This window comes from Pan paniscus, chromosome 10 (genome assembly GCF_029289425.2).
Source record: "Pan paniscus chromosome 10, NHGRI_mPanPan1-v2.0_pri, whole genome shotgun sequence".
Lineage (NCBI taxonomy): Eukaryota > Metazoa > Chordata > Mammalia > Primates > Hominidae > Pan > Pan paniscus.
Genome location: NC_073259.2, coordinates 118,409,354 through 118,434,149, shown reverse-complemented (window position 1 = coordinate 118,434,149; position 24,796 = coordinate 118,409,354). Strand labels below are relative to the sequence as shown.

General features: G+C 47.3%; 1 protein-coding gene across 3 annotated transcripts in view; it reads right to left on the bottom strand.

Moving 5' to 3' along the window:
- Nucleotides 1-18,280: 18,280 nt before the first annotated feature.
- The window catches only part of ATP2A2 (ATPase sarcoplasmic/endoplasmic reticulum Ca2+ transporting 2), a 67,932-nt gene continuing 61,416 nt past the window's right edge, over nt 18,281-24,796 (bottom strand). For 2 of the 3 annotated variants that reach the window (XM_055096123.2, XM_055096124.2), the window contains 5 exons: nt 24,428-24,513; nt 24,017-24,150; nt 23,286-23,403; nt 21,575-23,167; nt 18,281-19,078 (listed from right to left, as the gene is read on the bottom strand). In XM_055096123.2, coding sequence (XP_054952098.1) covers nt 22,898-23,167; nt 23,286-23,403; nt 24,017-24,150; nt 24,428-24,513 — 608 coding nt within the window. In that variant the 3' untranslated portion in view covers nt 18,281-19,078; nt 21,575-22,897. The remainder of the gene's footprint in view (nt 19,079-21,574; nt 23,168-23,285; nt 23,404-24,016; nt 24,151-24,427; nt 24,514-24,796) is intronic. The other variant, XM_055096125.2, reaches the window with a different exon arrangement.

The following is a 24,796-nucleotide window of genomic DNA, read 5'->3' as shown; positions in this document are numbered from 1 at the left end:
CCCCAAAATAAGTTTCTGGTTCTACTTTTGTAAAAATAGTTTTGTGCTTTTCCTTAACTATATATATTATAAAAAATATTCTGCCAGGCACGGTGGCTCATGCCTGTAACCCCAGCACTTTGAGAGGCCAAGGCTGGTGGGTCACCTGAGGTCAGGAGATCTAGACCATCCTGGCTAACACGGTGAAACCCCGTCTCTACTAAAAATACAAAAATTAGCCAGGCATGGGTGGTGGTCGCCTGTAGTTTCAGCTACTTGGGAGGGTGGGGCAGGAGAATCGTTTGAACCCAGGAGGTGGAGGTTGCAGTGAACCGAGATTGTGCCACTTCACTTCAGCTGGGGCGACAGAGACCCCGTATGAAAAAAAAGATACGAGGCCGTGCTGTGCACAGGGACATTCTGTGCAGCGTCAGTGCACCCCTTAATCATCAGTACTGCAGAATCCATTCTGCAGAAGGAACAATTTCCGCAACCCTTCTGCTACTGGTGGACACTTGTTTTCCATTCTTGAACATAATTATTTCAGTCTGTGCTGTCATGAACATATTTTGCCATAATATTCCAAGGATATGCCGAAGTCAAGTTCCTTGCAGTGAAATTCCTGGGTCTCAGATTGTGTGCATTGACATGTCTCATGGGTGCTGCCCGATTACCCTCCAACAATAACAGGTGCGAGTGCCTGTTTGCCGGCCCCTCATCAGCACCACTATCATTAAGTGCTTTCATTTGGTTTTTATTGTTTTTACCAACCTCAGATTTGATCAGTACTCCCTTGCTTTTATTTGCCTTAGCTGCTATTCTTTTTTCTTTCTTCCTTTTTTTTTTTTTTTTTGAGACGGAGTTTCACTCTCCGTCTGGCACATGATTACAGGCATGTGCCACCATGCCTGGCTGATTTTGTATTTTTAGTAGAGACGGGGTTTCTCCATGTTGGTCAGGCTGGTCTCGAACTCCTGACCTCAGGTGATCCGCCTGCCTTGGCCTCCCAAAGTGCTGGGATTACAGGCGTGAACCACTGCACCCGGCTTTTTTTTTTTTTTTTTTTTTTTTTTTTTTCTTAAGACAGTCTTGCTCTGTCGCCCTGGCTGGAGTGCAGTGGCACAGTCTTGGCTCACTGCAACCTCCGCCTCCTGGGTTCAAGTGATTTTCCTGCCTCAGCCTCCTGAATAGCTGGGATTGCAGGCATGCGCCACCGCGCCTGGCTAATTTTTGTATTTTTACTAGAGACAGGGTTTCACCATGTTGGCCGGGCTGGTCTCAAACTCCTCACCTCAGGTGATCCGCGGGCCTTGGCCTCCCAAAGCACTGGAATTACAGGTGTGAGCCACCACACCTGGCCCCTAGCTGCTATTTCTTTTCTTTATTTTTATTTATTTATTCATTTATTTTGAGTCAGAGTCTCACTCTGTTGCCCAGGCTGGAGTGCAGTGGCGCTATCTCGGCTCACTGCAACCTCCACCTCCCAGGTTCAAGCAATTCTCCTGCCTCAGCCTCCCGAGTAGCTGGGATTACAGGCATGGGCCACCACACCTGCCTAATTTGTGTATTTTTGGTAGAGACAGGGTTTCACCATATTGGTCAAGGTGGTCTCGAACTCCTGATCTCATGATCTGGCCGCCTTGGCCTCCCAAAGTGCTAGGATTACAGGTGTGAGCCATGGCGCCCGGCCCCAGCTGCTATTTTGTGAGTGCTCCTCTGAGACAGGCCACGAGGCATGGCCTTTGCCTACATTATCACATCTCAGCCTCACACCCCCTGAAGTTGGAGAGGTAGAATTGGCCGCTTTCACAGATGAGTGCACTGAGTCTCAGATGGGCACATTAGCTGTTTTCGTCTGTCCAGAGCCTCCTGCCCTGGAGTTTCAGTATGGTCTTAACGGATCTCTCTGCAATTGTATCATATATTCTGTTCCAGAGAAAACAGCCACACTAAGCCCGCCTCAGCGTCTGTTGCTGCAGGCCTCAGCCTTGCTGTGTCTAAAGGCTGCAGACAGTCTGGCAAGGACAGCGCGTCACGACACAGCTCTCGCTGGCCACTTAAATCTTCCAGTGTCTCTCTCTTTATAAACAACCCTCTGGTGACCTCCTTTGTGCTATTTTTTTTCCTTCTTTGGGTAAATTCTCAGCAGGGGGATTTTGGAGTGAGAGTATAATCTTTTTTGGAACTTTCAAGGGACCTGGCTGGCTTGTCCTCTCTGCGTGGCAAACACATATGCCCAGGTTAGCCCGGCAGCCACCCTGTCTACCCAGGGAGCCCCTCCGTGGGCTTCAGGTTAGGGGCAAACCAGGAGCTCTGCAGTCTCTTGAGCGTCTACTCCGCTTCCTCTTGCTGGAGCTAGGAGCTTGTGCTCTCTGCGGTCCTCTCAGGCCTCCCCCTTAGCTTTCTCCTGGCTGTGGGATTTGGGGTCCCTCCCCCTCGCCTGGCTCTGCAGTTGGGGTATTTCCTGGACTGAGGTCAATTCCTCCCCTGTTGAGGGCTGAGGGAGACTGTGCTTGAGGTTTTGTGTGTGTCGGGGTCGGGGGGGTGCTGGCTGCTTGTATCATCCCTGAGTCCCCCTCCTTCAGTGCCGCCTCAGAGGTACCCACCCTCCCCACTAGGAGGGCTGAGGCCTGGGGGAGGGCCTCTCTCCACCCTCGGGAAGCCTCTGCCTCTGCCTCATGGCCTGTCACTGGCTGTGTGGCTGTGGGCAGCTCCCTTGGGTTCTGTGTGCCTCCATGTTCCTTTGGTATAAGACTCAGAGAGCTGGGTCTTCCGCTCTCGTCAGGTGGGGGCATAACATGAAAGGGGCCTTGTAGCAGGGGTGGCAGCACTTGGAGCCCTCGGAGGGGTGTATGGGTGGGGAGCAGCCTCTGAGGGCTAAACCTTGGTCCTTGTCAGGCCAGCATCCCTGAGGATGGTAACCTTGCCTTCTGCCCTGTGGGCTAGGACCCCTTTGGCACTAGATCAGTGGATTTGACCTGAACCCCTAAGTGCTGGGCCTGGTCTTGCGTAAGCAAGAGGCCCAGGGAAGTTATTTTTTTCATGTTTGGGTCATCCTCTACCCATGACCTAGTCACCTGGCCCCTCGGCCCACGGGCCCATCTTCCCTATCAGTCTCCATGGGGCAACAGAGGTTTGGTCTAGGAATTGAGTAGGAACCACAGCCAGCAGGGGTCTGTCCTTCAGACAAGGTGGCTCCCAGACTGAAGCCCCAGCCTTGAGGGGCCCAAACGAGCTGACCCCAGGACCCCTGCAGGCCCAGGCCACTCCCCACATCTGTGCTGCTGCTGTTTGGTGAAGCCTACTAGTGTGACAGGAAGGGACAGAGGTGACCTCCTGTATATCCCCCTACTGGAGCTTGTTCCAGAATGCTGGGCATATACACAAGCCACGCAGTGACCTGGGGGCAGCTTCTGTCCTCCTAGGGGAGGCCAGGGAGGGGCCCTCTCTGGGTCAAGGCTGTGTGGAGACCCCTGAGCAGATCTGGGAGAGTGGTCCCTGTGCATAATGAACCTCCAGTGAGCCCAGGCCAAGAGCCTGCCTGGGGCCTGGCAGGGATTTCTTGATTATTTTAATAAAAATGGGACATTGGTGAAATACAGCATACATACAGAAGCATGTGAAAGCATAGTAGAAGTGTTTACAAAACCACAGGAAAAATGTGTACACAACCACCCAGGTCACAAAATAGAACATTTCCAGGACCCCCACACGCCTGTGCACCAGGCTGATCCCAGCTGGCCCTACTCCTCCTCTAGCCCCACTCCTGCCAGAAGTACCCATGAGTGAATTTTGTTTTATTACTTCTTTTATTTTGTGACCCTGAAAGTCTTTTGAAGCTTGGGTAAATAACAACCTCATTTTTCTTATCTGTAAAATAATACCATTATTCCCTTGTTTCATTTTTATTTTTACCACATTTTTATCCTAAACAACACTTTTTTTTTTCTTTTGTGGCAGAATCTTGCTCTGTCACCCAGGCTGGAGTACGGTGGTTTGATCTTGGCTCGCCGCAACCTCTGCCTCCCAGATTCAAGCAATTCTCCTGCCTCAGTCTCCCAAGTAGCTGGGATTACAAGCGCCCACCCCACCATGGCCAGATAATTTTTTTTTTTTTTTTTTTGAGATGGAGTTTTGCTCTGTCGCCCTGGCTGGAGTGCAGTGGCGCAATCGCAGCTCACTGCAAGCTCCGCCTCCCGGGTTCACACCATTCTCCTGCCTCAGCCTCCCGAGTAGCTGGGACTACAGGTGCCCGCCACCACGCCTGGCTAATTTTTTGTATTTTTCATAGAGATGGGGTTTCACCGTGTTAGCCAGGATGGTCTCGATCTCCTGACCTCGTGATCCGCCCGCCTCGGCCTCCCAAAGTACTGGGATTACAGGCGTGAGCCACCATGCCCAGCTTTTTTTTTTTTTTTTTTTTTTGAGCCAGAGTCTCAGTCTCCCACCCAGGTTGGAGTGTGTAGTGGCATGATTTTGGCTCACTGCAACCTCTGCCTCCTGGGTTCAAGCAATCCTCCCACCTCAGCCTCCCAAGTAGCTGGGATTACAGGTGTGCACCACCATGCCCAGCTAATTTTTTTTCTTTTTTGTATTTTTAGTAGAGACAGGGTTCTACAATGTTGGCCAGGCTGGTCTCAAACTCCTGACCTCATGATCCACCCACCTTGGCTTCCCAAAGTGCTGGGATTACAGGCATGAGCCACCATGCCTGGCAATTATTTATTTATTTGCTTGTTTTGAACTTTGAATGTTGTATGTTGTTCCATGATATCATTTATTTATTTATGTATTTATTTGTTTATTTATGAGATGGAGTCTAGCTTTGTCACCCAGGCTGGAATACAGTAGGGCAATCTCGGCTCACTGCAAACGCCACCTCCTGGGTTCAAATGATTCTCCTGCCTCAACCTCACAAGTAGCTGGGATCACAGGCATATGCCACCACACCAGGCTAATTTTTGTATTGTTAGTAGAGATGGGGTTTCACCATGCTGGCCAGGCTGGTCTCAAACTCCTGGCCTTAAGTGATCTGCCCACCTCAACCTCCCAAAGTGCTGGGATTACAGGCGTGAGCCACCGCTCCCAGCCCCTAATTTTTTTTCTTTTTATTAAAAAAAAAAAAATCTAGGCTGGGCACAGTGACTCACGCCTGTAATCCCAGCACTTTGGGAGGCCAAGGCGGGCAGATCACGAGGTCAGGAGATCGAGACCATCCTGGCTAACATGGTGAAACCCCGTCTCTACTAAAAATACAAAAAAATTAGCTGGGCGTGGTTGCGGACGCCTGTAGTCCCAGCTACTCAGGAGGCTGAGGCAGGAGAATGGCGTGAACCCAGGAGGCGGAGCTTGCAGTGAGCCGAGATTGTGCCACTGCACTCCAGCCTGGGTGACAGAGCGAGAATCCATCTTAAAAAAAAAAAAAATGTAACAGATGGGGTCTCACTAAGTTGAGCAGGCTGGTTTCAAACTCCTGGCCTCAAGCAGTCCTCCATCTCAGCCTCCCAAAGTACTAGCATTACAGGCATGAGCCACCACACCTGGCCTAATGTTTTGTATTGTTTGTAGAGACGGGGTTTAACATGTTGCCCAGGCTGGTCTCGAACTCGTGAGCTCAACCAATCTGCTTGCCTTGGCTTCCCAAAGTGATGGGATTATAGGTGTGAGCCACTGTGCCCGACCTGGACTATTTTTAATAGAATATTTTTAGAACAGTTTTAGATTTGCAGAAAAATTGGGTGGATAGCACAGAAAGTAACCACATGTTCCCCCCCACACACACAGTTTCCCCTATTGTTAATATCTTACAGTACCATGGAACATTTATCACAATTAATGAGCCAACATTGATACTTTTTTTTTTTTTTTTTTTTTGAGATGGAGTCTTGCCCTGTCGTCACCCAGGCTGGAGTGCAATGGCACAATCTCGGCTCACTGCAAGCTCCGCTTCCTGGGTTCAAACAATTCTTCTGCCTCAGCCTCCCACGTAGCTGGGATTATAAGTGCCCGCCACCACGCCCAGTTAATTTTTTGTATTTTTAGTAGAGACAGGGTTTCACCCTGTTGGCCAGGTTGGTCTTGAACTCCTCACCTTGTGATCCGCCTGCCTCGGGCCTCCCAAAGTGTTGGGATTACAGGCGTGAGCCACTGTGCCCAGCCGATACATTATTATTAACTAAAGTCCATGGTTTTTCAGATTTGCTTTTTTTTTTTTTTTTTTTTTTTTTGAGATGGAGTCTCGCTCTGTCACTCAGGCTGGAGTGCAGTGGTGTGATCTCGGCTCACTGCAACCTCTACCTCCTGGGTTCAAGTGATTCTCCTGCCTCAGCCTCCCCCCACCACCTTCAGTTAATGTTTTGTGTTTATAGTAGAGTCAGGGTTTCGCCGTGTTGGCCAGGCTGGTCTCGAACTCCTGACCTCAGGTGATCTACCTGTCTCGGCCTCCCAAAGTGTTGGGATTACAGGCATAAGCCACTACACCTGGCCCAGATTTACTCAGTGTTTTTCCTAATGTCCTTTTTCTGTTTCAGAATCTCATCTAAGATTCCACATTACATAGTCATCATGTCTCCTTAGGCTCCTCATGGCTATCAGTTTCTCACACTTGTTTTTACTAACTTTGTCAGTTTTGAGGAGTACTCGTCAAGGGTTTTGTAGGGTGCCTTATTCAGTTTTCATTGCAATATAAGAATCTGCGTGGATATAAGGTATCCATTTTATTCTGTTGATGGACATTTTTTTTCTAACTTTTTGTTTCAAACTGCTTCTGCTATGTATTTTATTTTTACAGAAATATATAATGTACAAACCAACATGCTCACCTGCAGCACTTTGTTCCATTTCCTCACTAACTGGGTGTTATCAATCTTTAATTTTCTCCAACACACTGTGTGTGAGATGACATAGTTACTGTAATTTAGATTTTCCTGTTTTGTAATAATATTGAACAATATTTTATATATTTAGTAACGATTTTGCAGAGGAATGATTTCCTCTTCTCTGAAATTCCTGTTGTTTTGCCTACTTTTCTATTGGATTATCTTGTTCTCATTAATTCATAGTCATTCTTTGTATATTCTAGATACAATTTCGAACATGAGTTGGCAATATCTTCTTCCAGTTTATGGCTTGTCATTCTCTGTAGTATCATTTGGTTAACAGAGGGTCTTAATTTTAATATAGTTGAATCTTTATGGTTGTGCTTTACAATTCTTTTTCTTTTTGAGATGGAGTCTTACTCTGTCCCCCAGGCTGGAGTGCAGTGGCGCGATCTCTGCCCACTGCAACCTCAGCCTCCCGAGTAGCTGGGACTACAGGCGTGTGCCACCACGCCTGGCTAATTTTTTTTTTTTTTTTTTTTTTTTTTTTTTTTTTTTTTTTAGTAGCGACGGGGTTTCACTGTGTTAGCCAGGATGGTCTTGATCTCCTGATCTCGTGATCCACTCACCTCGGCCTCCCAAAGTGCTGGGATTACAAGCGTGAGCCACCGTGCCCGGCCCGTGTTTTACAATTCTTAAGAAATCCTTCCTTACTCAAGGTCAAAATGTACTCTCTATGGTGTGATGTAGGGATCCAATTTTATTGGTTTTTAGTATTATTTTTTGAGACAGAGTCTCGCTGTGTTGCCCAGGCTGGAGTACAGTGGCATGATCTCAGCTCACTGCAATCTCCTCCTCTCAGGTTCAAATGTTTCTCCTACCTCAGCCTCCCGAGTAGCTGGGATTACAGGCATGCTCCACCACACCCAGCTAATTTTTTTGTATTTTTAGTAGTGATGGGATTTCGCTATGTTGGCCAGGCTGGTCACAAGCTCCTGCCTTCAAGTGATCTGCCCACCTCAGCCTGCCAGTGCTGGGATTATAGGCATGAGCCATTAACCCTGGCCTATATATATATCCTTTTAAGATTCACACATAATAAGTCAGAGCAGTTTTCTTTTTTTCTTTCTAAATAGACTAGACAGCAATTTTCAAAAAGGGAAATTATGAAATTTCCCCACCCTGCCTGCCTTCTAGTTGCCTCTCTAGAAGGAACCATAGTTACTAGTTTCTCATGTATTTTTCCAGAAATAATTTGAAATCACATAAGTGGATATGCATATGCCACCCCCCCTTTTGTATTTGCACAGTTCATCAGCAGAGTTTATAAAAAGTAAAGTCTTTTTTTTTTTGAGTCTTGCTCTGTTGCCCAGGCTGGAATGCAGTGGTGCACTCTCGGCTCACTGCAACCTCTGCCTCCTGGGTTCAAGCGATTCTCCTGCCTCAGCCTCCCAAGTAGCTGAGATTACAGGTGCCTGTCACCATGCCGGACAAATTTTTGTAGTTTTAGTAGAGACGGGGTTTCACCATGCTAGCCATGCTGGTCTTGAACTCCTGACCTCAGATAATCCACCCGCCTTGGCCTCCCAAAGTGCTGGGATTACAGGCTTGAGCCACCGTACCCAGCCAAAACTCTCATTTTTTTTTTCTTTTTTTGTTTTTGAGACAGTGTCTTACTCTGTCACCTAGGTTGGAGTACAGTGGCATGATCACAGCTCACTGCAGCCTCAACCTCCTGGGCTCAAACCATTCTCCCACCTCAGCCTCCCACTTAGCTGGGACCACAGGCACGTGCCTGCACATCTGGCTAATTAAAAAAAATTTTTTTTTGCCAGGCACAGTGGCGTGTGCCTGTAATCCCAGCTACTTGGGAGGCTGAGGTGCAAGGATCGCTTGAGCCCCAGAGTTCTGGGCTGCAGTGCACTATGCCAATCGGGTGTTTGCGCTAAGTTCGGCATCAAGATGGTGACCTCCAGGGAGTGGGGGGCCACCAGGTTGCCTAAGGAGGGGTGAACTGGCCCAGGTCAGAAACGGAGCAGGTCAGAACTCCTGTGCTGATCGGTGGTGGGATCATGCCTGTGAATAGCCACTGCACTACAGCCTGGGCAACATAGCGAGACCCTGTAATTAAAAAAAAAAACTGTGGCCAGGCATGGTGGCTTACGCCTGTAATCCCAGCACTTTGGGAGGCTGAGGTGGGCAGATCATGAGGTCAGGAGTTCAAAACCAGCCTGATCAACATGATGAAACCCCATCTCTACTAAAAGTACAAAAATTAGCCGGGCGTGGTGGCACGTGCCTGTAATCCCAGCTACTCAGGAGGCTGAGGCAGGAGAATTGCTTGAACCCCGAAGGTGGAGGTTACAGTGAGCTGAGATTGCGCCACTGCACTCCAGCCTGGGCAACAGAGCAAGACTCTGTCTCAAAAAAAAAAAAAAAAAGGCTGAGGCGGGTGGGTCACCTGAGGTCAGGAGTTTGATACTAGCCTGGCCAACATAGTGAAGCGCCCCATCTCTACTGAAAATACAAAAGATTAGCTGGGCATGGTGATGTAAACCTGTAATCCCAGCTACTCGGGAGCCTGAAGCAGGAGAATTGCATGAACCTGGGAGATGGAGTTTGCAGTGAGCCGAGATTGTGCCATGAGACACTGTGCCTGGTTAAGTCCCAGTTTTCAATAGAATCTGTTTCTTAAACAGGTTATGATCGATAAATATAAAAAAAAATAAATGTTAAAGTTTGTACATTCTTAGTCACAAATCAAGGCATTTTGAGTAATTTCCAAACTTAAAAAACACATTTTTATGATTTCTACTTATTTATTTTCTTGAGACAGGGTCTCACTCTTGTGTAAGCTGGAGTGCAGTGGCGTGATCGTGGCTCACTTCAGCATCAACCTCCCAGGCTCAAGTGATCCTCCTGCCTCAGCCTCCCTAGTAGCTGGGACTACAGGCACACGTCACCACACTCGGCTAATTTTTTTTTTTTTTAGATGGAGTCTCGCTCTGTCACCCAGTAATTTCCAAACTTACAAAATACATTTTTATGATTACTACTTATGTGCACCACACCTGGCTAATTTTTGTATTTTTAGTAGAGATGGGGTTTCACCATGTTGATCAGGCTTGTCTCGAACTCCTGACCTCGTGATCTGCCCACCTCAGCCTCCCAAAGTGCTGGGATTATAGGCATGAGCTACTGTGTCCGGCCTTGGCTAATTTTTTGTAGCAACAAGGTTCTCACTATGTTACTCAGGCTGGTCTCGAACTCCTGGGCTCAAGTGATCCTTCTGCCTTGGCCTCCCAAATTACTGGGATTACAAATGTGAGCTACTGCACCCAGCCTCTACTTATTTTGATGGAAAAACATCCAATTTAAAGTTTACCAACACTCACTGGCTGACTACTGGACATGTTTTTCTCTCCTCCCCCTGCAGGGAGTCCTGTCAGAAGTACAGATTGCTAGGCTGGGCACGGTGGCTCATGCTTGTAATCCCAGCACTTTGGGAGGCCGAGGTGGATGGATCACGAGGTCAGGAGATCGAGACCATCCTGGCTAACACAGTGAAACCTGGCTCTACTAAAAATACAGAAAAAAAAAATTAGCTGGGCGTGGTGGCGGGTGCCTGTAGTCCCAACTACTTGGGAGGCTGAGGCAGGAGAATAGCGTGAACCTGGAAGGCGGAGCTTGCAGTGAGCTAAGATCATGCCACTGCACTCCAGCCTGGGCGACAGTGCAAGACTCTGTCTCAAAAAAAAAAAAAAAAAAGTACAGATTGCTTTCCAAAATAGGAATGTCTCAGCCATGCTAAAATCATTCTCTTGTAATAGAGGAACAGGAATAACATATTTAGTATATTCTTAAAATATTGTTATTGATTATATTTGGGGTTGGAATCTATCATCTTATCCTTGCTATTCTGTAATTTTAGGTTCCTTTTTTTCCTTCAGCCAGCTTGCTAGTCTGGCCTGTGTTTCTGTTCCTTTAGTGGTTATCTTAGGAATTGCAATGTATTTATTTAACATATCCACACCTAAAGTTAACTGATGTCTTTACTGTCTGTCCTCTTGGATGACAAAAGCTCTCAGATCATTTAAATTCTGTTTACACCCACCCCATCTGGAGTTTCCCTTAGTGTGGGTCTGCTGATGAAGAACTGTTTCTTTCTTTCTTTTCTCTTTCTTTCTTTTCTCTTTCTTTTTTTTTTTTTTTTGAGACAGGGTCTCACTGTGTTGCTCAGGCTGGAGTGGTATGATCTCGGCTCACTACAACCTCCATCTTCCAGGCTCAAGTGATTCTCCTGCCTCAGACTCCTGAGTAGCTGGGATTACAGATGTGCACCACTACCGCCCAGCTAGTTTTTGTATTTTTAGTAGAGATGGGGTTTCACCATGTTGGGCCAGGCTGGTCTCAAACTCTTGACCTCAAATGGTCCTCCCACCTTGGCCTCTGAAAGTGCTGGGATTACAGGCATGAGCCACTGCGCCTGGCCTGAACCCTGTTTTTGCCTAAAAATATTTTTATTTCACCCTGAATACTATATGCTTAAATACTACATAATCTCTCCAGGTTGCCATTAATCGCCTTCAGCACATGAAGCTGCCATCCCGTTGGTTTCTGGCTTTCATTGTTACTGTTGTAATGTCAGTCTCCTTTGAAGATGATATTTACCTCTGCCCTGTCCCCCACTGCTCTTAAGATTTTCTTTGGTTTTCTGCAGTTTATTACTAGGGCTGGAATGATTTACTTCTTTTTTTTTTTTTTTTTTTTTTGAGATAGGATCTGGCTCTGTCACTCAGGCTGGGAAGTGCGGTGGTGCAATCTCAGCTCACTGCAACCTCCGCCTCCCAGACTCAAGACATCCTCCCGCCTCAGCCTCCAAAGTAGCTGGGAATGCGGAATATAGGAATGTACTACCATGCCCACCTAATTTTTGTTCTTGTTTTTTTCGGTAGAGATGGTTTTTTGCTCTGTTTCCCAGGTTGGTTTCAAAGTACTGGGCTCAAGCAGCCCTCCCACCTTGGCCTCCCAAAGTGCTGAGATTACGTGTGTGAACCACCGTACCCAGCCTGGATTTCTTTTTAGTTATCCTGTATCCTGGACTTAAGCGATCCTCCCATCTCAGCCTCCCGAGTAGCTGCACAGGCATGCGCCACCACACCCAGTAAAAAAAATTTTTTTTAATTAGCCAGATATGACAGCATGTGCCTGTGGTCCAGGCTGGAGTGCAGTGGTATGCTCATGGCCACTGCAGCTTCCACCTTCTGGCCTCAAGTGATCTTCCTGCCTCAGCTTCCCAAGTAGCCGAGACTGTTCCATACTCCTGGGCTCAAGTGATCCTCCAGCTTCAGTCTCACAAAGTGCTGAGATTACAGGCGTGAGCCACTGTGGCTGGCCCTCTTTTGAAGGTAGTGAAATGTATATTTGACTTTGTCGCTTTTCTCAGTCTGTCTTCTAGGTATCTTACCTTTCCTGCATGTTTTCTAGCCTTTTCTCCCCACCCTCACCTTCTGCTGCATTCTAATTAATTTATTCTCATCGACCGTTTCATTATTATTATTATTATTTTTTGAGACAGAGTTTCGCTCTTGTTGCTCAGGCTGGAGTGCAATAGCACGATCTCGTTTCACTGCAACCTCTACTTCCCGGGTTCAAGTGATTCTCCTGCCTCAGTCTCCCAAGTAGCTGGGATTACAGGCTACTGCCACCAGGCTGGGCTAATTTTGTATTTTCAGTAGAGACAGGATTTCTCCATGTTGGTCAGGCTGGTCTCAAACTCCCGACCTCAGGTGATCTGCCTGCCTTGGCCTCCCAAAGTGCTGGGATTACAGGCGTGAGCCACCGCGCCCAGCCTCATTCATTATTTTGCTGTGTCAATTTTGATGCCACATCCAACCATGAAGTTGTTTTGTTTTTGTTTTTGTTTTTTTTTTTGCGACAGGCAGGGTCTTGCTGTGTTCAGGCTAGAGTCCAGTGGTGCAGTCAGCTCACTGTAACCTCAAACTCCTGTGCCCACGTGATCCTCAAGCCTTGGGCCCCTCAGTAGCTGGGACTACAGGCATGTGCTACTATGCCAGGATAATTTTTAATTTTTATTTATTTATTTTTTTGAGACGGAGTCTCAATCGCCCAGCCAGGCTGGAGTGCAATGGCGCAATCTCTGCTCACTGCAACCTACGCCCCCCGGGTTCAAACGATTCTCCTGCCTCAGCCTCCCAAGTAGCTGGGTTTACAGGTACCTGCCACTTCACCTGGCTATTTTTTCTTTTTTTTTTTTTGTATTTTTAGTAAACACGGGGTCTCCCCATCTTGGCCAGGCTGGTCTTGAACTGCTGACCTCGCGATCCACCCTCCTTAGCTTCCCAAAGTGCTGGGATTACAGTCTTGAGCCACCTTGCCTGGCCAATTTTTAAATTTTTTGCCGATTTGAGGTCTCACTATATTGCCCAGGCTGGCCAACCTTTTTTTTATTCTTTTTTTTGGTGAGACGGAGTCTCCCTCTGTTGCCCAGGCTGGGGTGCAGTGGTGCAATCTCGGCTCACTGCAAGCCCCACCTCCCGGGTTCATGCCATCCTCCTGCCTCAGCCTCCCGAGTAGCTGGGACTACAGGCGCCCGCCACCATGCCTGGCTAATTTCTTTCTTTCTTTCTTTCTTTTTTTTTTGTATTTTTAGTAGAGATGGGGTTTCACCATGTTAGCCAGGATGATCTCAATCTCCTGACCTCACGATCCGCCTGCCTTGGCCTCCCAGTGCTGGGATTACAGGCGTGAGCCACCGCGCCTGGCCTTTTTTTTTTTTTGGAGACAGAGTCTCTCTCTGTTGCCCAGCCGAGAATGCAGTGGCTTGATCTCGGCTCACTGCAACCTCCGCCTCCCAGGTTCAAGCGATTCTCCTGCCTCAGCCTCCTGAGTAGCTGGGATTACAGGCATGCACCATCATGCCCAGGTAATTTTTTTGTATTTTTAGTAGAGATGGGGTTTCACCATGTTGATCAGGCTGGTCTTGAACTCCTGACCTCAAGTGATCCAACTACCTTGGCCTCCCAAAGTGCTGGGATTACAGGCGTGAGCCACTGCACCTGGCCCCATTAGTTTTTACATTCTGATGATTATACTTTTCTCACTTTCCTGGTTTGATGACCTCAACAGTTTTGAGGAATACCAGTCAGGGATTTTTCATTTGGGGATTGGTCAGGTGTTTTCTGATGATGATTAGACTGAGGTTGTGTATTTTGAGAGGAAGACCACAAAGGTAAAATGCCATTTTCATCACTTCAGATCAAGGGCCCATGCTTTCAAGATGACGCCCCCTGGCTGAGGTAGCATGTCAGGTCTCCACAGTGACGGGCACTTTCCCATCCCTACTGTATGTACTCTTTGGAACATTGCACAGCCCACAGAGGAGGTGAGGCTCCACCTCCTGAGGCAGTGTCCATGTAAATTACTTGGAATTCTGCATGGAAGATTTGTAGTCACCCCCATTTATTTATTTGTTTATGTCAGCGTGGACTTGTGGATATTTATACTTTGGATTCTAGTCCAATACTGCTTTATTTTGTTGCTCACATTCTTCGGCTGTTGTGGCTTTTTCAATTGGCTCCTGTGTTCCTTTCACATAACCACATCTTTGATTGCTGTTTTTGAGCCCTTCCTTTCTGGTGCTTTGGTATTCTTCAGGCACGTACTGTACGTTTTCTGTCCCATCTCTAGAATCAGCCATTTCTCCAAGGAGCCCTTTTTTACTGGAGAATGGCATTAGAAACCTAACACTGGAAGCCAAGTGTGTTCATTGCCTTCTGAGCTGACAGTACAAGGAAATGCATGTGTGTAGTGACCAGTGTGTATACACATCACAGTCAGCAGTTTTTCTTTTTTCCTTTTCTTGAAACAGGCTCTCGCTGCGTCGTGCAGGGTGGAGTGCACTGGTGTGATCTTGTCCTGCTGGGTTCAGGTGATCCTCCTGCCTCAGCCTCCAGAGTAGCTGGGACTACAGGCAGGTACCACCATGCCTGGCTAATTTTTAAATTTTTTTGTGGATGTGGGGTCTCACTGTGTTGCCCAGGCTGGTCTCAAACTGCTGGGCTCCTCATCCTCCTGCCTCAGCCTCCTAAAGTGCTGAGATTATAGGCGTGAGTCACTGTGCCTCGCCACTATCAGTGTTTCTATATGAAACCATCCGTACATATGAAGCTAAACATGACTTCATCCTGATATCTCCGGCTCTAATTCATTACCACATGGATTATTCTAGCTTCCTCCCCTTGCTTATCTTAGCTTCTCCCCTTGCTTCCTCTGCTTCCTCCCACTCCAACAGAGAGACCTGGCTTCCACCATCTGCCATCTATATGCAGCATTTTGTTATTCTCAGCAACTGTCATTACTAGAAACTGTTAACTTCCTTCTGTTTTTAAAAAATGGTAGATTATAATACAAACTGCTCTGTAATTGAATATTTCCCTGGGCAGACAACGTATATCGGACATCATTCCTTGCTCGTACACACGTGTACCTTGTCTTTTTCAAAGGCTGCACAGTATTCCATGGTTTGAATGCTCTCTACCTTATTCAGTTCTTGCCTCTTGATGAACATCAGCTTATTTCCACTCTTCTGCTACAAGAGTGCAGTAGGGATTATACTTTTTGAACATATGGGAGGATTTCAGGAAAGTGAAGTTCTTGATCAAAGGATATAGATATTTAAAAATCTGAGAGCTGTGTGTGGTAGCTTATGCTTGTAATCCCAGCGACTAGGGGAGCTGACATGGGAGGGTCACTAGAGGCCAGGAGTTCAAGACCAGCCTGGGCAAGTAGCAAGATCCCATTTCTACCAAAAATTATAAAATTTGCCAGGTGTGGTAGTGTGCACTTATAGTCTTAGCTACTTAAGAGGCTGAGGCAGGAGGATCGCTTGAACCCAGGAGGTTGAGGCTGCAGCAAGCCATGATGGCACCGTTGCACCCCAGCCTGGGACACTGTCACTTCCCACCCTCTCCAAAAATGAAAATCTGACACGCAAACAGGCATAATGAACACCTCCGTCTATACTTTCCTTACTGATAGGTAAAGCTGTATCTGCCTTTCCTCGTCTCCGCCCCTCTCCCTCACTGAATTAACCACTATCGATTCGGGCTTTCACAGCCTCTGGCTGATGTCCACAAACTCATTACCAATCTGTTTGGTACTAGTCCACGTTGATGTACACTCTGGTGTACACACTTTCTCTCCTCAGCCAGCCTGGCCCGTGGGCCACGTTTAGAGGATATGAGGCGGTATTGTGCATATTGATATGTTGCTGCATTTGGCTTCACTGTTCAGGATTTATTTAGGTTGATAACGTAGTTCTAGCTTATTTCATAGCTGAGCATCATCTGAATATGCCTGAATGTACTCACCCATTTTCCTGCTGGTGGTTTCATTTTTCTCCAAAAACTCTGCTGTGGCTCTTCCCCATGTGTGAGATTCTCTAGGAGTGGACCTGCTTGGGGCGGGGGCAGGGGTAAGGGTGTTGAGAACACCTCTAGGCTGAGTGATTTCGGTCATTCCCTAGAGTTCATCCTCGCAAGCTGCTCCATCCTTGGTATCACAAGACCCACTTCTCGAGACGTTACCTCGTGATTTTAATTTGCCAGTGGAGTTGAGCATCTTTTCACATGAGCTATTTGTTTTCTCTCGTTTATACCATTTAACCATGTTTCTTTTGGGGGTATAGTTGCATTTTCCAAGTATTTTGATCCGTTTGCAATTTATTGGGTGTAAGGGATACAGCTTTATTTTTCTCAAGATGACCCCCCACATAATAATCCAACTATTACCTACTAAGCTGAAACACCACCCTTCTCAAGTGATGCACTGAATTACCATAGCTTTAAGAGGTTTGGTGTGCTTCCTTGGTTTTTGTCTGCCTGATGTTTGTTAGGATTGGCCTAAGGCCACCATTGGTATTCTCATATATCAGTATGAATTATATATCACTCCCATTCAGCTGTCAATTTTCCCTGAATCATTAAACATTTCTAACTAGGAACAAAATAGTTCCTGTCTAGGAACATTGACCCAGTATGACCCCTGATTGCTTTTTGTTCATTCCAAGGCATTTTTTCCTTCTCGTGCCCGATTGTACTGACTAGCACCTCTAGAACAGTGTTTGGTAGTGGGCAAGAGTGGACTTGGAATGCAACTCTAAAGCGTTAACACTTTTGGTTTCTAATAATAAATGGTACATAGGAATAATTTTTAGAAAATGGATGTTAAATTTTATCAAATTTTTTTTCTCCATCAGCAGAACTGATCAGTAGAGTCTCGCTGTGTCGCCCAGGCTGGAATGCAGTGGCACGTTCACGCCATTCATTCTCCTGCCTCAGCCTCCTGAGTAGCTGGGACTACAGGCACCTGCCACCATGCCCAGCTAATTTTTTGTATTTTCGTTTTTGTTTTTTTTTTTTTGAGACGGAGTCTTGCTCTGTCACCCAGGCTGGAGTGCAATGGCGCGATCTCGGCTCACTGCAAGCTCCGCCTCCCGGGTTCATGCCGTTCTCCTGCCTCAGCCTCCTGAGTAGCTGGGACTATAGGCGCCCGCCACCACGCCCGGCTAATTTTTTGAATTTTTAGTGGAGACGGGGTTTCACCATGTTAGCCAGGATGGTCTCAATCTCCTGACCTCATGATTCGCCCGCCTCGGCCTCCCAAAGTGCTGGGATTACAGGCGTGAGCCACCGCACCCGGCAATTTTTTTTAGTAGAGACGGGGTTTCACCGTGTTAGCCAGGATGGTCTCGATCTCCTACCTTGTGATCTGCCTGCCTCGGCCTCCCAAAGTGCCAGGATTGCAGGCGTGAGCCACCATGCCTACCCAGAACTGATAGTTTTAAAAATTAGATTTATAGAATCATCCAGCTATCCTTGTATCCTGGTATTTTTTAAAGTGATAAAGAATCATCTTAGGGAATGTGCAAAACCAAAAGCCCAATCCCAAACCCATCACTGCCAAATAAGCACTAAAGTAACCAGCAAATGAATTCCAACAGCTGCTTCAGTTCTGTTCACCTCTCCATCCCATACCTATCAACAACGGGGAATGTGGAAGTTTTGGATCTGAACAGCCTAAGAAACATCTCTCCACTGCTAGTCTCCAGATCTTTCCAGTCTGCTAACAATGGAGAGCGCGGAGTCTTGGCTTTCTTCACCACACTGACGAGTGAGGCCTTGTGTGTTTAAGACCCCACTGGTAACACACACTCAGCTTCCCCCATCCTTAAAGGGTAGGGAGCCAGGGTGGGCTTCATATGGGCGGACCTGCTACCAGTCAGCCTGTCTACTGTGAAGTCGAGTCCAAGAGGTTCCTGTCCCCTCTAGTCACACGGCCACCCTGCCCAGACTGAGCCTCCCCTGCTTCCCCGTAGAGGGGCAGGCCCGGGTGCGGAGTGGAGGCCCTTGGTGCCCATCAGTCCCCCTCCCACAGGAGAACAGTCACCACCACACTGAGAATTTATCATAGAATAGATTTATTTACCTGAAACCATGTCTGTGCGACGCTCATTGTTACCAGCACAGAAAGAAACAAACTGATCTCTATTTACAGTCTAAAGTCAAACATGCGCAGTGATAAATTGACATTTAGCATTTTATTAAGATAAATGCATCACAATATTTGTATTGCACCAACATCTGTCTACTGCTTCTGATTTCATTAAATAAGTTACATTTAATACAGTGGGAAATAGCTGTCTGCACACTCAGAAAGTAACTGAAAATGAACTGGAGGCCTACATTTTAACCATTCAACACCTGTAGTGTTTTTAATGAATTTATAAATAAGCAAACTGTACAGGGCCAATTAAAAAGTAGCATGTTCCAATGTCACTGGAGAGGGATCTGGCTACTTACAACCGAAGGCATGCATTACAATTGAATACTGTACATTTATATAAGCTATGACATTTTGCAGAGAAATGTGGCGACTTGGCTGACAGCTTCCAAGTTCTTAGATAAGGTTACAGAGCCTCATTCCTCTTGCAGCAAAGAAACCAAACTTCTCTGGAGAGGCTTTCTGATTAAGCTAAATTGTACATCTATAATCATTATTTTGATTTAAAAGCTAACAACCCCATTGGTAATACACATTTCCTCCACATAACACAGAGTTGGGAACTTTTTTACTTTTCTTTTTCCCCAACATCAATCATGCACAGGGTTGGTAGATGTGTTGCTAAAAACGCACATGCACGCAACCGAACACCCTTACATTTCTGCAAAATGGTTTAGGAAGCGGTTACTCCAGTATTGCTGAAAAGGAAAGAGAGAGGAAATCAGCTTCATGAAATACAGAGAGGAAACGTTAGAATACCTATTTAAATAGATGAAGATCAACAGCGACAGATGAAAAGGAACATTCAGCTTGATCTTTTCAAGGTTTCAAGACCAGCATTTCTGATTTACTGTCCCTGAGGTGCCGCCCACACAGGGTAGCATCTAGAAGCACTGGCTCAGTGACACAGACTCCTCGTGTCGTCTGGCTACAGAATAAAGGCTCTGGAGGAAAACCCCATGAGGCAGACACAATCGTTGCAGCTGTGAAAGCAGCGAGACAGGCAAGAGGACAAGGTCTTGGTTAGTGGTGCAGAGGGTGAGGTTGATGGAGAAGTGAGCAGCCAGTAGCAGCACAGCCTTCCTGTCCCTGCCCTGTGGGCACCCGGCTTCTGGCTGCTCGCCTGCCTTGCCTAGCCCTGGAGAGGAAACTCCTCCGCATCATTCTCCTCAGTAAAGGAGGGTGAAGCCTCCCCTTCTTGCTAACTGCAGCGGGTGTTTGGACAATTTGGTGGTTACAGTCACAGGGCAACTGCTGGCTCTGCTCACAGGCACTGCAGACGTGGTATGCTCTGGCCCTGGACAGTGGCTAGATGCTTGGTGAGCTAGCTGATCTTGTGGTCTCAGGTCTTAGGTCTGCCCACCTCAGTCAGGGCTGAAGCTCCAGTCCGAGGGGATGTGGGAGCAGCTGTTGTGAGGGAAGTCGGCCAGATGCCCTGCTTGCCTGGGAGCTCACTGAGCTCAAGGGACAGCTTCCTCCAGAATGGATCATCTGCATTCTGCAGAGTGGTGTCCCAGTTAGGGTATGTATGATTGTTGGTCTTCTGGGCAAAGCTCAGAGAGGCCAAGGGAGGCACGGGGTGGCAACAAGTGACACTGATGGCTGGGCCTTCAGCCACCTGCCCATCAGGAAAGAATGTGGAAGTAAGTTTCAGGCAAGAGCCGCCTGACAGCAGGCACATTGCGGGGCTGGGCAGCTGCTGCCTCACTGTTAGGTGAGGGCCTGAGGCCAGGGATGTGCCGAGACCACGGTGCTGGACCTGGTCTTTATGGGTTGACCTAACTGAGGAGGAGATGCTGAAGTGTTTTCACCCAGCAAAGCCTTCAGTGAAATGGAGCAAGTGGCCCTGCTCAAAACAGCAGTGGGCCTAACCCACTCCCAGCTGTCTGGACCAAGGGAAGTGGGTCCCTCCACGGGCTCCTCTGTGGGCTGGAGGGGTCTGAAGCTGAGAAACCATGAAGCTAACTAGGGGCTGTGCGACAGCAGGCCACACACTACTCAACTTTTTTTGTAAAGGCCACTAAGTCAAGGAACTGAGTCAGGAAAAGCTGTGAGTTTTGTTTGCACGGAATAGCAATAGTGCAGCACTGAAGTCAGTTTGCAGCCCAGAGATGCACTCCTTGCATTTGGCCCATTCAACCCATTTCTTGTTACACCTCATGATGCTCAAACTGGCAAAATTTACCCCCTGCCCCAAATGTTCCCTGCTGGGCAAAGCAGCCTCCCTTCCCGAGAGCCACAGCTGCCTGCAAGCAGCCTTGGAGGCTTCACAGTAAGGCTGATTTTCTTTTTCACTCTGTTGCCCAGGCTGGTTTGAGTACCTGGGCTCAAGCAATCCTTCTGCTGTGGCCTCCAAAGGGCTGAGACTTACTTACAGGCATGAGCCACCACGCCCAACCACGGACTGTGCTTTTAAGAGTCGGTCTCCAGGTTCCACCTCCATCCCTTGAACGTGGGCCCTCTAAACTCAGCAGCACCTTGTCCTGCTTGATGCCTCCTAACCCTCCCCAAACTCCAACCATCTGCATTACATGTACTGGCCATCCCAGTAACCAGAGCCTAAGTACATTTTCAAGAATATAGTCGAGGCCTCACACCCTGGCTAAGGAGTAAGCTGGTTTTTGGGCTGTGCAGAGCCACGTCCTACTAACTGTGCTTTAACATCCCCTGCAGAGCTAAGTCTTAGCCACAAAGGACAAGACCAAGCAAGCGGGGGTGGGGGAGTGGGGAAGTGGCCAATTTAAGACGAACCTATCGATACCCAGAGTTCACTGTTTCAGTTACTTGCTTTCACTAGTTTTTAGCTTTTTAATAAATAAGTAGCAATGTTCTGGGATGACTCCTGGCAGCTGCGAACCCTCATTTTAGCAATACAGTCTGCACAGCTCCTTCAGCCTGTTGGTCTGGCTGAAATGCCTCTCTCCCCACTCTGGCTTTTGTCTGGCTTGGGCCCTCCTGGTCATCTTGTCCTAGGCAGCCTGTGGAGGTCTATGAAAGCCACACCTCCAGCCAGCTGATGCCGCGCCCGAGTCACATGGCAGGCGCCACAGGCAACCCCGGTGCTCACAGGGCATCAGGGAGCACAGCAGCGTCTGCCATGGAGGCAGCTTATAAGTTAGTGACATACAGTTATCTCACTTGGTGGCAGTCACCTTTAGGCTAAAGCATCCAAATCCCAGGAAGAAAATACTCACGTTAGTTGATGGATGTTGGAAGGCATTGGAGGAAAACACCACAGTTAGGACTGTTAATGACTTACACACTGTTGGTGAGACTCATCTCGAACATGAGCAAACATTGATCGTAGTAACGGTGGTGGTGGTTAGTGCCACATTCAAATAAAAATAGTTCTATACAATATGTTCATTTGGTCATGTGCTATTTACAGATTTTACAAAACACACACATACACACACACATACACACTTGCCCTTATGTTCTCTATACCAGGCCAGCAGAAACTTGCATAAAATGTACATCACAGATGACAATTAGTGCCTGTACATTAAGAATACAATTCCTATGACTACCTACACAGCAGAGCAGGAGCCTTCTTCCCCTCAAGCAGAGTACAACTAAAGTTCTGAGCTAAGAACTGGAGAGAAAGTCGGACATGTCTGTTAGTCCCAGGTAAGCCACTTAAGAGTTAAAGACAAGACAGTTATTTTTCTCTGTCCATTTAAAATGTTTTATTTTTTTAAAACTAGATGACGTGCCACTGAAATAGGCAATGTTGGCAAAACAATGTCTGTTACAATAAAATACATTAGACATTTAAATAAATAACCTTAAAAACTATGTGAAGGGACATAAACCCAGTCGATTGAATCTGGAACGATGTTTTCTGCACAAGCGAGTACAGGCATACCTCTCGTTAAAACTGATGTAAACAGAACGAACCATCACAATCCTAAAGAAGCAGCCAAGCGGGGCGGGGGTAAGGTGGGGAGAGTTGGGGTGGGGTGGGGTGAACGGAGGCCAAAGTGGGTGAGGGAAGTAGCAAACCAAAACAATACTGACTGAGGTAGCAAGACTCTGCTCAGTGCAGAAAAATTGGCTTATGAATAAAAATTAGACTGTGATATCAAATTAAATCCAGATCATCATGCAAAAGACACAATACATGCTATTTAGTTTTAGAAAAAAAACCACACACATTCATTTCCTAAAATCTGCTGCCAATTAATTTGCTGACAATGTCTGCTGGCTCAACTATTTTTTTTATACAAGGATGAGTATTAAACAGAACACTGTACATGCTTTTTCATCTACAAAAAAATATTTGCATAAAATAGTGTTAGTTCTCTGTACATGTCAATGGACACTTTAATTATGTGTATAAAAAAGGAAAATCTTGCCCCACTGGAGTCAGAAAAAGCAAAACAAAATCTAGAGTATGAAACCTCCATCACCAGCCAGTATGTTCATGTGAAAATTCAGCAGAAATAGACAGTTGCTTTAAACAATAAAAAAATTAATTGATTAAGTTAAACATCTTCTTTATGGAAAACTGTCAGTCAAGACCAGAACATATCGCTAAAGTTAGTGTCTGTGCTATAGACCCAGATCACCAGGGGCATTATGAGCAGCACAAACGGCCAGGAAATCCCATCGGTGCATGCCGAGAACGAGCAGGATTTGGTGGCAGGCTGCACACACTCTTTACCAGGTTCCAGGTAGTTGCGGGCCACAAACTTGAGCGTCTCGTCCATGAGAATCACGGGCAAGGAGATTTTCAGCACCATCAGCCACTGGGTCACGTTCAGCGGTGTGATCTGGAAGATGAGCTGACACACAGAGAAGACGTGTCACGCCTCCAGCCCCCCCTGGAAGGAGGTGGCTGGTCCCCAGCCCCCCCGGAAGGAGGTGGCTGGTCCCCAGCCCAAGCCCCACCCAACCACTTACTGGCAAGGGTTCGACATAGAGGATCAGGAAGTGGAGTGACATGGACAGGCAGATGGAGCCCACGAGCCAGATGTTCTCCCAGGGGGGCATCCTCAGCAAGGACTGGTTTTCGGACAAGCTGCAGAGCAAGGAGAGGTGGGGAAACGCACCCCCAAGGCAAGGCACGTGTCACAGTGGCAGTAAGACCCTGTTGGACTACAGTAAGGCGGCTGTTAATGTGGCACCATCCGCTGACCTACCTCCACTTTCTACAGTGGCAAAGTTGAAGAGAATGTCCTAATGCAGGACAAACTGTGAATTCCGTATCTATGTTTTGGCATAGCAGACCCCATCTTAGTGGGTTCAAAGCTGTTCCCAATTGCCCTGGAGACTTGGGCTATTTAGACATTTCCATTTTTGTCACGGGCTTAATTGGATGGTACCATTTGTCTGTGTGAAAGGGTGAGGTTCCTTCCCTGTGGGTGCTGGCATACAGGGGTACCAAAGTTCCTATTTTTGTCCCCCACGGTTTCTTTTAAGGAAGAGCTCCTAAGAAACACAGGGCTAAGCACTCCCACTACTTCCTGGAGGTGACGACAGCTCATGCTTTTAAAACTGGTATTGCCTGTTCTCCTTTCTTTTGGGAAGGGAAGAACTGTCCTGTGATCCTCAATCAACCGTGACTACACACAATTCCCCGGTGCCCTGGCAGTCAGCATGCTCGCCTCAGCCTGCCGTGAAGGTGCACTAACCTGTTGAGGGCGTTACACATTTCTATAGTTACTAGAACAGAGAGCGCCATTGTCATCGGGTATGGGGATTCAAAGATTGCACAATCCACGCCTTCAAAGTCCGGGTTGTCCTCTTTACACTGTAGGAAATGACTCTGCAAGAAAATCCAATCAAATTCCTATCAGCCCAGTATATTTCCCAAGTCCAGGCTCCAACCCCATACCAAGCCTAGCACAGACCAGCCTGAATGCAGAGCCAGCCAAGAGGTTTACCCCAATTTCTCGGAGAAGCCCTGGTCCTTCAGAATCATCTTAGATGTAACTGTTTATCGTTTGAGTCTTAAGATGATTTGATAGATACCGAAACCACAGAAAGGTCAAGGCCTCACAACACTTCTCATGTAAGGTACAGAAAGAAAGGTGACTGAGTACCAGCTGGTAGAAGGACACTCTTGGACCACCGTCAGCAGCAATGAACCACCATGCAGCAGCACCCACGGTAGCAGCGCCGACGTAACCTGGGAACAAACACAGTGATGCTGATGTACTTGCCTCTGCAGGGCTCGCTGCCACCGAGGCCATGCAGGCCAATCCCCACAAGGACGAAGATCAAAGACATGGGACAGTGATGGTAACCGGGGCCTGTGGTGCTACCACCACCTGCTCACGCCTGGTAGCCAGAGCAACTAGACCCTGATTTCTGAAGGACAGGGGTGTTTCTAGAACAGAACTGGATAACTTTTCCTCCAGAATGTGTGAGAAAAAGCACTTGCTCCATCCTGTGCCAACCTTTCCCCTTGC